This window comes from Spea bombifrons, chromosome 4 (assembly GCF_027358695.1).
Source record: "Spea bombifrons isolate aSpeBom1 chromosome 4, aSpeBom1.2.pri, whole genome shotgun sequence".
Classification (NCBI taxonomy): Eukaryota; Metazoa; Chordata; class Amphibia; order Anura; family Pelobatidae; genus Spea; species Spea bombifrons.
Window position 1 is genome coordinate 33,668,139 of NC_071090.1, and position 13,720 is coordinate 33,681,858.

Sequence of the window (13,720 nt, forward strand, 5' to 3'; positions counted from 1 at the left end):
GGGGCCTGGAGCTGCAGCTCCATCAGCCCGTACATTAATCCGGCCCTGGGCCGCCCGGCCCACCGGGCAAATGCTCGGTGTGCCCGATGGCCAGTCCAGGCCTGGAGCTCACTGTAAACAACATACACTATTTGTGAGCAGAAAAGACTGGTATAAAATTCTACTAAATTACTTGTGTATCACAAGATTCAAAACAAAACATATTAATAACACAATGAAAAAATTAGTAAGAACTAACATTCTGTTTTTTGTGCTTCAGAATATATCATTTACCCTCCTCAATCTCTCCACAAAATCTACAGACATAACCACAGAACTATGCTGTTGACACTTGGACAGGTGACAACCCTATTTGTACCCCTCTACTTGGTGGTCAACTAGGAGGGAGCAAGAAGATTTGGTACCGGCTGCATTTCCCAGAACTCTTTGTTAAGCTTTATAAATATTAAAAAGAGATTTGCACCATTGTACAGATATCCATCTGTCTTCTGCTTGACCACTAATAACAACACCCTAAATACTTCAATTATTTATTGACTTGGATGTCAGACACAGATGTAGATAAGGTTGCCAGTTATGCGTCATTTTTCTCTCCTCTGTGGTATCTCTAACACTGAAAACTGATCTCAGGTTTGTGAAAATGCCTTAATAACACTTTAAATATATATAACACACAGTTAAAGTGTGCTTAAATGTAACTAGAGGTTTTTTTCTTACTTACTGTTGGGTACAATCCTGTTATATTTCTGTTAGCAGTTATTGGCTCCAAGTGTCTGGTCCTCATAGTGAAGGCATTAATTATACGTGCATTTACTGCAGATTGTTGATACTGATGCCACCACAATATTATTTTTAAGGTTTCATCTTATGTAGGATCATAAAAAGTTTGTTTCATCTAATTCTCTCTTTTCGCTACTTCAAATCGCCTTAACTTGCGCTTGGCAATGACATGAAAACAATCATGACATTAGTCTGGCACTTCATTATAAAAATAAATCAAGGTTAAATTGATGAATGTAAACAATGTTTTAGCAACAATTTGCACATTTATCACAGCTACTACTGTGTTGTTGATATTTGCTCCTATCTAAAGATAAAACAATGTAAATCTCGCATTGGTTGGCATTTAATAATTTGTAATGTGGAAAGATCTCACCTTTGAGTGGTAAGGAGCAACAAGTATCCATCCTGTGAAGTTCAGAGGGTTTAAAGAATGTTTTGCTGTGTCATGCCTGTATATGTTGAAGTCAAAACATAACATGGTATTTTGGTCAACCTTTGTTCTTATCTAAAACTCAAAACTGCAATGTATACCATATATAGATTGCGTCTAGAATCAAAGTATAATTTAACCATGCTTTCTTTAATGGGGTATCTCATGTCATTGGTAAGACCTCACCTTGAATATGCGGTACAATTCTGGGCACCTTAAAAAGGACATTATGGAATTAAAAAAGGGCAAAGGAGGGTTACGAAATTAATAAGGGATTGGGAGATACTAGTTACGAAGAGAGACTAAAAAAGTTAAAATTATATACGCTAGAAAAACGGCATCTCAGAGGGGATATGATAACATTATATAAATATATGCAGGGCCAATATAAAGAGCTCTTCAGTAACCTGTTTAATAACAGAAATATGCAAAGAACAAGAGGTCACCCTCTGAGACTGGAAGAGCGCAGGCTTCATAGACGACAAAGGAAGGGCTTCTTTACAGTGAGGACAATAAAGGTATGGAATTCACTTCCAAGGGAGGTGGTGTTATCCAATACATTAGATACCTTCAAAAGGGGCCTCGATATTTTCTTAGAAAGGCATGACATACAGGGATATAAATAGAATAACATTAATATTTTAGAGCTTCTTGATCCAAGGAGAAATCCGATTGCCTCTTGGAGTCAAGAAGGAATTTTTTTCCCCTGATGGCAGAATTCGAAGTAGCTTAATTAGGGGTTTTTTTTGCCTTCTTTTGGATCAAGAATAGGAAGGTTAGGTAGAAGGGTTGAACTTGATGGACTTAGGTCTTTTTTCAACCTTATGAACTATGGAACTATGTAACTATGTATTCAACATTCTTGATGTGTATTGTATGATAGCCACTTAATCTAAACCATACCCTGGCTATGAATGATGTTGGCACTGAGTAATATAATTAAAATTGTTCTTTATCCAGGACCAGGCTGGCAATCTGGCATTGCCAGGCTATGCCTGGCTGCTCACAGAGTAAGTATAAAGCACACCTTTTGACAACAGGGGCAAGCCTAGGGTTAGTGATCAGTCTGGGTTCATTATTTCTTCAAAGGCCCCCTATAACTAACATGCATACATATGAACAGGCACACCGACTTTGACACTCATTCGGTTGACCACCTTACACTTAAACTCACACAATAACATACTGAAACATATATATACTAACATACACACATATACAGGGACATGAACAAATGATGTGTTGCACAAAAAGAAGAATTATGTAAGAAATACTTATTGCTTTAAGTTTGTTATTGTGTGGTAGTATATATGAAAAAAATGAATGGAAAAAAACAAATGTGTGACTCAGTAAGCATTAACCTAAATTGTGATCTTCACCCCCCTTTGGAAATGCACTCACTTATAGATGAGCCTATAGATACAGGCTCAGGTGTGTAGGGTATTTCTTATACATAGAGTTGAATTTATTCCATCAGGAAGAGGTAAATATAATACTGTTCAGTTTAATGTAAAACTTTTAAAATTAAATAGTTTTGAGTGAATTGCATGTGTCTCAGCCCAAGTAGAGATATGGTAGCCCCATCGGAGATCTTTCTCAATTTTGTCTGTGTGCTGTGGGGTTATTCCACTTTTAGGTTTCCTCTCACCGTCACTGCAGGTCAGACACTCCCACTCTGTACACGCATTGACGTTTTGCCCAGAATTGACTTTTTTGGAATTGCCACAGGTATACAGGAACATATTTACAAAGGGGGGCAACATCCTTACTTACACACATACTAACATACATACATACAGCAACATACTTTTGATGGCTCAGGATGGGGTAGGTTGGTGGCAGCTCTCCTGCTCCCTCAAGGAGCCAACCAACATAAGCCGTTCATGGCACGGTGGAAATGGTTCTTTGAGCACAGATCGCTATGATTTTATCCACCTCACTGCTGTAATGTTCAGAGGACTAGTTTATGAATTTCTAAACAGACACTCTTAGTCAAGGGGTCATGTAAAGCGAAATGGACTGAACTGGTCCTCAGGTTAGCACTGTTGATAGAATTAGGACAGGTCTGAAGGGCAATTGTTCCCTTGCCCCCGTGGCCAGCCCGCCTCTGGTGAAGGTGTTATATTCAGCCTGTTATTAGAAATCCCCGTTACATTATATCCCCAGGAATCAAAATTAAGGGGATGGGAAGGTGACCAGAGACAAAATGTTAACTCGACAATAACACCTCATCACATTACCCTGAAAGAAGTTGAACGATACATTAAGTCTGGCCAAGCAATCCCCTTTTTTATTTAAAGGTGGATAAAATGTCTAATGGAACTTTTAAGAGTTGATATGTTGATTTAAGATAAAATGGGTTGTTCCGGTGTTTAAAAAAAACAAGACAATATTGAGCAATTGTTTGTTAAGAACAACATAAAGGTGATAGGTTAAACAAGACATAAGTCATGTTAAAGTCTTTTTGCATCCCCTGTGTTGCATGAGCTATTTGTCTGGTCATCTGTAGGGTCATTTTGGCTACAGTGGTTAAAATAGTTGCAGGTACATAGACACCAACTGTTATTTTGAACAATCTAGAGAGGTTTTTTCTCCGTTTCCGCTTTCAGCTGTTTGAGCACTTACAGAAAATATGACTTGCATCTAAATTGCCCGAGGGTGAGACTGACATGCAAAGTTTTCAGCAAAACACATCTAAGTGTTTGTTAAATGCTTGTGTACCTGTCGCTTAATATCACAAAACACAAAACTGAATATATCCTGCATATTCCTACGGGTATGAAACTTTGATATGTATAAAATGCAAAATATTTTATTTACATTTCAATGAAAATGGAAAATGTCTACAAATAGCAAATGTTTAATGCACAATTTAAATGGAATTTTCCTTTCTTTGATTTATCAGATCTAATTTGTTGTCTAAACAAGGATGATTACAGCCTAAACCTGAAAATACAGCTGAGGTGTTATGGTTTTCTATTAGGAGCTGTCTGGTTGGACACTCGCATTGCAGTACTGCCTATAAAACAGAGGGAAGGAGTACTTGGTGCTTCCAAATCCTTTCATTCAGAGGATACAAGGATTCAGCCATCATGAAACAGGTCTGACATACATTTATTTTTGCTTTCATTATCTAATTCATATTGGATGTGGTGATATAAGTTAAAATAATGTGATGTGAGCATAAAATACATTTTATAAACTGGGTTATGTTCCCGACCTAAGGTCCCAAAATTTCTGTGTATGAAACTTTGGCGATATATTAAATAGTTGAAATGTCGGTAATGTCTAGCGAGGTTACTTTCTTTTCCTGTAAGTTGGGTGAGCCGTGAGTTCTGGAGAATCTCTTCTGTCTCCATCATTTTGTTATTATGAGTTTTAAGAGGAACAGGATCAGACTAATTTGGTGATGGATATTTTTCCAATGTAAAGGCACAAGACAGCTAAATCTTGAGATGCTCCCTAGCGGGGGACGTCCGTTCTTGGTGAGCATCTCAAGTTTTGTATGGTATTTCACCTTTCGGGGATCTCTTGGGGCCCACCACAAGTGTAAAGGTCAGTCCAGACCTATTTACTGTCTTGTGCCTAGAGGGATACCAGCCAGACCCCACTGACGTGGCCAACAAAGGCTGAAAGATACATCTGGGATTATTGGTTGCCTCATGCATGTGAAATTTGCCTCATGTTTCAGAGTCTGCTAGATTTTACTGAAACAATCCTCGTGTTAGACAGCACTCAAATTCTTGGCGCCAGAGCAGGACTGCACCCAATCCAAAACAACAAACTTAGAATAAATCGATATAACTCAATACTATGTGAATTGACCTGTTTATCCCGCCATGCAGCAATGCTTCAATCCAACTACAGCATCATTTTTAAGCCATGGCTTGAAAAAGATCTTGTACTTGCATTGGAACGTTGCCATGTGGTGGAAGATCCTGTAGTTGGATCGAAATGTTGCCACGTGTGAGGTGTAGAAGATTCTGTAGTTGGATCGAAGCGTTGCCACATGGTGGGATAAACATGTCAGTTAACTGAGTGCTGAGATAGATAATTTTATTCTAAGTTTGGTAGATTTTACTGCCTTACTTAAAATCTACCGTTAATATCAGTTTTTTCATTGTAATCTGTGGGAGGATTGTTTCTCTGTTGTTGAGTTATCTTTTCCCTATTGATAACATCTACAGGATCAATAGATTTTCAGATAAGCAGGAGCTCAGTTTTAAGGCAAGTTACTGAACTAATCAGGGAGACTGTGGTTAAATAAAGAGGTAGCTTTGAGTTGCTCCTCTCTAGTTCTACTAATATTTACCAACCATGAACTCTAGTGCATTTTGTCCCTAACTAAGGGCCCTAGGTGCCATAGTACCATTCATACTTTAGCAAGGAGGTCTTCAAGGATAGACAATGCAGAGTTTTTTCTATATAGATAAAAGTGAACCTATTAGCTCATACATAATAAATAAATTGGGCTTAGAAATAGATTACATTTTAGGCATCCAGTATTGACCTAAAATAAAAATATATGACTAAATTGTCAACAAAATTCAAGTGGATTTTGTTCAGAAATCTCTAACAATTTATACTGAATTAGAGTTGTCATCATGTCAATGACAACTATGTTGCCTTTATATTACTAACATTGTCATGTCGTGCAAGTCACAGAGTGTTTAGGGTCAATTATGTCCTTCTACTAGTCTGGTTTCACAATATTTAACCTAAAACAAACCAGTTAACAATTCCCTGTGAGGCCTTTGCTAAGGACAGAAGTGTAGTAAAAGCATACCAAAATATTTAGTAGTTCCAAAAAAAAAAAAAAAAGTGATTTTTTTTACAATAAAAAAGTCAATAAATAATACAATAAATACTGCAAATCCTCTTAAAACTATCCCTCGTCTTAACATCTACCCTCTCTCTACCCTCTCACACTATCTACCCTCTCCCTACCCCCCTCTCACACTATGTACCCTCTCCCTACCCCCTCACACTATCTACCCTCTCCCTACCCCCTCTCACACTATCTACCCTCAATCTACCCTCCCTCACACTATCTACCTCCTCTCACACTATCTACCCTCTCACACTATCTACCCCCTCTCACACCATCTACCCCCTCACACACTATCTACCCTCTCACACTATCTAGCCACCTCACACTATCTACCCTCTCACACCATCTACCCCCTCCCTACCCCCTCATTCTCACACTATCTACCCTCTCCCTACCCCCCTCTCACACTATCAACCCTCTCCCTACCCCCTCTCACACGATCTACCCTCTCACACTATCTACCGTCTCCCTACCCCCTCCCTACCCTCCTCTCACACTATCTACCCCCTCTCCCTACCCCCTCTCACACTATCTACCCCCTCCCTACCCCCTCTCACACTATCTACCCCCTCCTTCTCACTATCTATCCTCTCCCTACCACCTTCTCACTATCTACCCTCTCCGTACCCCCCTTTGTAGGTCACTTACCGTGCAGTCCTGTGGTAGCAGGAGGCCTCTGTCTTGCTCCTCTGCTGCGGTGCGCGCGGCTTCACTGGTGAGCGGTGGCACCCGAGTCAGAAGCCTCACGCTCTCACAATTGCAGTTGGGGCAGCGCTGAGGCAGGGAGCAGAGGAGACAGAAGGGCATCACCCCTTGTGCCCCCCTGGCTGGCAGAACTCCAGGGCCCGGTCGCGACCCCTGAGACCCCGGTAGTTCCGCTACTGATTCAACGCCGTTAACAATTCCCTGTGAGGCCTTTGCTAAGGACAGAAGTGTAATAAAAGCATACCAAATTATTTAGTAGTTACAAAAAAAGAAAAAAGTGATTTTTTTTTACAATAAAAAAGTCACTAAATAATGCAATAAATACCACAAATCCTCTGAAAATGATCCCTCGTCTTGTATTCAAGGCCATCTCAAATAGAGATCTGACTATAAGACTAAGATCCAGATCCCCCGCAGCGCTGCAGGGGACCTGGCTCATCCTCTCTGGTAACATCCGATGCTGCGATACGCACAGACAATCTCTGCTGCTGCCGACACTTTCGCTAGGGCTTCTGTGACTGAGCTCCAGAAGGTCACGCCTGTGCTCCGTCATAGAAGCCCCCGGTCGAACTAACAGGCAGCAGAGGTTGTCTACGCACATTGCGCAGACATCCACCGGCTGCCCCCACTAGACACCAGGGAGTCTGAAGTACGAAGAACGAGTCTGGATAAGCACTGGTAAGCCGGGGGGGGGGGGAGTGCAATATGGGCGGATATAAGGCATTCCTGTAGGCAGAGTTACATATAGGGGGTTAAAAGGCATTTCTGGGGGGTCAGAGTGGCATATAGGCAGGTATAAGTCATATCTGGGGGGAAGAGTGGCATATAGGGGTGTTTTGGTGCATATCTGGGGGGCAGAGTAGCAAGCCATGGGGCAGATGTGCAAAACCGGGTGGCAGGTTGGAAAATAAAAGGAAATAAAACAAAAAAATAATTTTTCTCAATCATAAATTTTATTAAATATGAAAAAAATAGTTTACATGTGAATTAATATTTACTAGTAAAACATTTTTCATATAGGATAGTCTTATATTCAGGCTTGTTCTTTTTTTCCTAAATTAATATTACAATTTGGTGGGGTTGTATTATAATTAAGCAAATACGTAATAATAAAAAATATGCAATAAAGTGAGCTAAGTGATTTCATTGTGACATCACTGGCATTAATAAAATATTCAAGAGGTCCCTAAGAGGACCTCTAACCTACTGAACTGATAAGGAATGCAATTTAAAAAAATATATACCAAATTAAAAAATACAAAAAAAACAACAACAACAAAAAAAACACAGAAGTGTTGGTGAAAAAAAGCAGGAAATAATTTCTGTGGCCACCTTTGACAGTGATTGGTTGCCAAATAGCTGCATGATGGGTGCCCAGATACCCCTGATACGATAGTCTGGGTTGTCTGCTTTACAGAAATATATACTTTTGTGGGTATTTCTGGTTTATTTGTTTAAAATTAGAGTTGCAATCCCATCATACCTAATGTAAAAATTATATGGCTTTGCAGAGAATAATGTACACCTTATAGTATGTTCCCTATAAGTGCTGGAAAAGTATGGAAATTATATATAAATTAGGTATTTCTGAAATCAGGACACCATAAATTGATAAACTTTGAGGGGTTTTTCCATCACTTTACCTAATTATGTGAGGGTAAATTTTCAGCTTATTATTTAACTATGGTATCAAAAGAAAGCCCATAGTCACATGGGTACACTATTAGCAGGAAAGGGGAATAAAAGCTGAACCGACGTACCGCAAAAATGTCAAAATTGCTCTGGGACTTGAGGTACCAAAAACTCCTGGGACTGAAGAGGTTAAGGTCCCTTGGTTTGTTTGTTTTGGACTTGCATCAGGACTTATAAACCTTAGCCAGATCCAGTGTCAAAAATGTATAGAATGTATTAATATCAACTATACTAACACTTTTAAATGTGCAGCACCATGAGATTTCTGAGGGAAAAAAACAAGCCTTCTGGCTTGTCTGGTGTCTGTACTACCCCCTTAATTTTAAGTGGAATGGTTTTCTATCACCTTTACCCACCATAACTTTTGTGACTGGTATTTCTAACACTTTCTTTATGTCAGCCAATGCCTCTTACCATTATAATTTAAAATTAGTAAGATGTATGCCACCCCCCACCTCCAATACGATTGTAATACAATGTAAAATATTGTTTTCCTCTGTTAAAATGTCTACAAATTATATTACATGTTTTTCCCTCAGGAGGATTCTGAGGAAATTATAAAAAATGTCTATCCTGAACAGATTGAGGATTCGGGACCTGGATCATTTAACTACATGCATGTAAGGTTAGAGGAACATAAGCAACCGGAACTTAGCACTAAGGAACTAATCACAGAAAAAACGAAAGAGGTCTGCAGAAGTGGCCCAAAAGTACTAATAAACTACCTTTACACGCTCTTCCCAGTGCTACATTGGCTTCCACGCTACAAAATTAAAGAATATCTGCCAGGAGACATCACATCTGGTCTCATTGTAGGTATTGTCACCATTCCACAGTCAATTGCCTATTCACTTTTGGCAAACCAGGACCCTATATATGGACTATACACAAACTTCTTCTGCTGCATCATCTACTTCCTGATGGCAACCTCTCGTCATAATTGCGTTGGTACATTTGGTGTGCTTTGCCTTATGGTTGGTGAATCGGTAAACAAGCAGTTAGTTGCTGCAGGGTTTTCAACAGATGGTGACAGTACAACAACTTTAAACTCAACGCTGGCATCCAATGGGACTGTGTGTGGCAAGAGTTGCTATGCTATCACAGTGGCCACATCCTTAACATTCATTGCTGGAGTCTACCAGGTATAGTATCACCATAACAATGAATCATGCAAACTGTAATAAATAATGATGCAGTGTCATAGTATGTAAAAAAAACATTTCTCATTTGCTTCACAGAAAGTCTGTTACATAGTTCACTTGAAATTAGCATTGGTAGTAACAATGGCCTCCATTAACCGAATGTAGCATGATGATCGTCTTCATTCGGCCACTCAATGCATGATGGGTCTGCATTGACTTCATTGGCCTTGTTTAAGTCTATGTACCCCATTCAGGTCAAAGAGGCCCATTCAAGTCATTGGATGATGCAATGTATCCTCCAAATGCCCTAGGCCGCTTGTGCAAGAGAGCATCTATATACATGTTTCCATGAAACCCGAGGCCATTTTACAATCCCCTGCCTCTGTCTTTTAAACTTTTCATCAAGCTTTTTATAAATTATTTTTTGGGAGTGGCCCATTTCCTTGAAATTGAGAGTTGGTGACTCCACTGGCTGGGCCCTGAAAATGTAAGTCATAATCTGTTTTTATAGGTTTTCCATCCTTTGAAGGCCAAATGGTGTATAGGGATTTTCGCTGTCTACCCTCCTGGCACCAAAAGGTGTTCGATAGAAAATGAGACAAAAGAGGAAACAAGGGCACTGTTAAAAAATGAGATGGACTATATGTAAGAGTTTCTAGGTCTGTTGTTAAGTTATTTTCATCTTGCCTATGCTAGAGTTTCTCAACTTGTCATACATATATACCATGAATTCGGGATGCATTACCTGTAGTATCGGCAGATAAACATCACATTATTTTCTTTTTTTCATTTTTAGATTCTAATGGGGATTTTCCGATTAGGTTTCATCTCCATGTACCTTTCAGAGCCCTTGCTGAGTGGCTTTGTTACCGGATCCTCTATCACCATTCTCACCTCCCAGATGAAATACCTCCTAGGCATAAAGATTCCACGTCATGATGGTGCTGGAGCACTGGTGTTGACTTGGATTGACATCTTCAAGAATATAAGAAGCACCAACATTTGTGATTTAATAACAAGTCTTGTTGCGTTAGTTGTCATTGTTCCTGTCAAAGAAATTAATGATAGATTCAAGAGTAAGATGAAAATTCCCTTTCCGGTAGAATTGGTAGTTATTATAGTGGCAACGCTAGTTTCTCATTACTTTAACTTTAAGGGCAACTATAAGTCTTCCATTTGTGGGACAATCCCTACTGGATTTCAAACACCTAGAGCACCAGATTGGAGTCTGATTCCAAGTCTGGCTGCTGATGCTGTCCCTATTGCAATTATTGGGTTTGCAATGACAGTCTCCCTTGCCGAAATATTTGCAAAAAAACATGGGTACACGGTTAACAGCAACCAAGAAATGATAGCTATCGGAATGTGCAACCTTATACCATCTTTTTTTTATTGTTTCACTAGTTGTGCCGCGCTGGCCAAGAGTCTTCTAAGAGAGTCTACGGGAGCCAATACCCAACTCAATGGCATTATCAGCTCTGCTGTATTGTTGCTTGTGCTACTTGCTATTGCTCCACTTTTCTATTCACTGCAAAACTGCATTTTAGGAGTTATCACTATCACAAGCCTTAGAGGTGCTTTAAGAAAATTTGCAGACACTCCAAGAATGTGGCAGATTAGCAAAATTGACACTGTTGTGTGGTGGGTCAGCATGCTTTCATCATCCCTGATTTCAACAGAAATAGGGCTGCTGGTAGCTGTCGCTTTTGCCATTCTTTGTGTGATAGTCCGTACTCAGAGGCCCAGAGCGACCCTTTTAGGTAAAGTCAGTGGGACCGAAATTTATGAAGACCAGTTCACATACAAAGAACTCACCAATATTCCCAATGTCAAAATATATCGGTTTGATGCCTCTCTGTACTATGCCAATAAAGATTATTTTAGAACCAGTCTATACAGTAAAACTGGTATTAACCCTTCAATAGTTGCTGCTTTACAAAGAAAGGCAAAGAAAGAGATGGAGGCAGCAGCCGGAGAAACACAAAATAGATTTATTGCAAGGTTCAATTTGATTAAGACAGTAAAAAAGACCTATCCAACATCTAAACATTCTGTCCCACAGCTGGACATGCACTCCCTTATCATAGATTGTGGTGCTATGCAGTTTATTGACACTGTTGGCCTCGGTGTGCTCAAGGAAATTCACACGGATTACGAAGAGATAGGAGTCAGAGTTATTCTTGCCAACTGCAATCCATCAGTGCGCCACTCACTCCAAGATGGAGGGTACTTTAGTCAATCTGGTGGTGATGTGGAGTTGCTGGCTTTTCATAGTGTGCATGATGCAGTCACATTTGCTGAAAGGAAATTTAAGGAAAAACAGAAGGAAATTCAGCTGATAGATGCTGCATTCTCCTTTGACCCGGATCAAGCTGTTAGCGATGATCTAAAAATATAAAATAACTTGTTTTGGGGAATGATTAGTGTAAGCCCAATTACTTTCCAATCAACTACTTATAGATTACTTCTTATTAAAAGTAGATTCATAATGAAAGATTTAGATTTTCATTTCAATTCACTTTGAAAGTAGCTTTGATGTTCTATGTTTCCCACCTACTAATTTTACAACTAGAACTGTGTTCACTTAATCAGTTCATTTTCGGGTTAACTTTTGTTGTCAAACTTGATAAAGGCTTTAAGATTAAATATTTAGGAATACATTAGTGGATCCACAAGCACTCCTGTACAGCAAGTAGAGTTGATACATCTAATTGCCAAGGAGCACAAGTTTGGCAACAGCAATTGTTTGTGCTCGGGAGGCAGGAAATGCTCTGCAAACCAAGGTACTAGGGGCGGGAGTAAGGGGGCAAATAAGTGTATACAGTTTACAATATACTTTAAATGGCTAAAAATGAAATATTATTTAGAAAAACATGCTTCATTTGAAATTTCAGCTTTAATGTAATAGACCCTTGCCTCGGAGCATGATGGCTATTGACACATGACTGATCCGGGGCATCCTATTCATTTTTGGCTGGAGAAGATTGGCGTTCAGTTTCATCCACTCGTGACCACGTCTTCCAACTACCTCACTCACTTACATGTGGCTAGTTCTGCCTCCGCTTACCTGGCTCCTTCAACTCCCAGTTCTGTTATAGAGCGTAAGGATGGAACACCCCTGTGCTGCTTAATATTCTAACTAAAATTAAGGTGAAAAGCACTTTTCTTACATATAACTTTTATCACACTTTGAAAATCACAAAAAAATCTTTAGATCACCTGATGTTTAATTATAATATTTAGGGGGCTAGTAATAAGATTTAATACTTAGTAAATGTGGATAGATCGTTATCCTTAAACAGAATTAAGCTGTAATGCAATGTTCAAAGGTGAAAAATATGAGAAATGATGAGATGTTTGCATGGTATTCAACTGTAAAAGTATGTACTTTGCCGCAGTGTTTAATAAATATGCAACATTTGTATCTGAAGGTATAGAATTTGTCATTTTTGTCAACTCAAGATCAGCATGAGTGGATAATTCCTTATAGATTGTAAACTCATTTTTCCAGGACACTCCTTACTCTCTGTTTCTGTAAATACAATATGTGATACACTACTTGTTATGCCTTATTTACTAACTGTACAGCAGACATACAAGCAAAAAGCTAAAGGACAAGAAAGAAATGGCAGGAGAGAGAGGAAAGTGTGAGGAGACCGAATAAATGAAATAGATGAGTAGAATGAATTAAAATAAAGAGAAAATAAAAAAGTGACAGGAAAAGAATTAGAATAGAGAAAAATGTGAGAAAAAGGAGAGACGATATGAAAGGAGTGGAGAGAGTGAGGAGAGAAAATAGATAAATAGAACAGATAAACAGAATAAAGAAAGGAGAGATGAGAGAAAGAATGAACGAGAATAAGAGAAAAAGAAGACAATAGCAAGGGTAGAGAGATTAGTAAACCTTTTAAGCACTGACATAACATATATGTATGTGAGCATGGATGTGTACTTGTGTGTGTTTGAGCATGGGTGTGTACTTGTGTGTGTGTTTGAGCATGAATGGCACAGACTAGCTGTTGAAGTTCGGGGCTCCGGGGCAATTTTTGCACCAGGGCCCAGTGGTTTCTAGTTACGCCCCTGCTTTTAAGTATCTTAGTGTGACAACATTTGGACTCTCCAGCAGCTGCATCAAAA

The 13,720-nt window shown here is 39.2% G+C and overlaps 1 protein-coding gene across 1 annotated transcript; it reads left to right on the plus strand.

Annotated features, from left to right (window-relative positions):
- The first annotated feature begins 4,205 nt into the window (after positions 1–4,205).
- On the plus strand, positions 4,206–12,163 carry LOC128492442 (sulfate transporter-like). The gene is made up of 3 exons (XM_053464993.1): positions 4,206–4,314; positions 8,981–9,583; positions 10,380–12,163. The coding sequence occupies exons 1-3, from the start codon at positions 4,306–4,308 to the stop codon at positions 11,979–11,981; spliced, it is 2,214 nt and encodes a 737-aa protein (XP_053320968.1). The 5' UTR covers positions 4,206–4,305; the 3' UTR covers positions 11,982–12,163.
- The last annotated feature ends 1,557 nt before the right edge of the window (positions 12,164–13,720 follow it).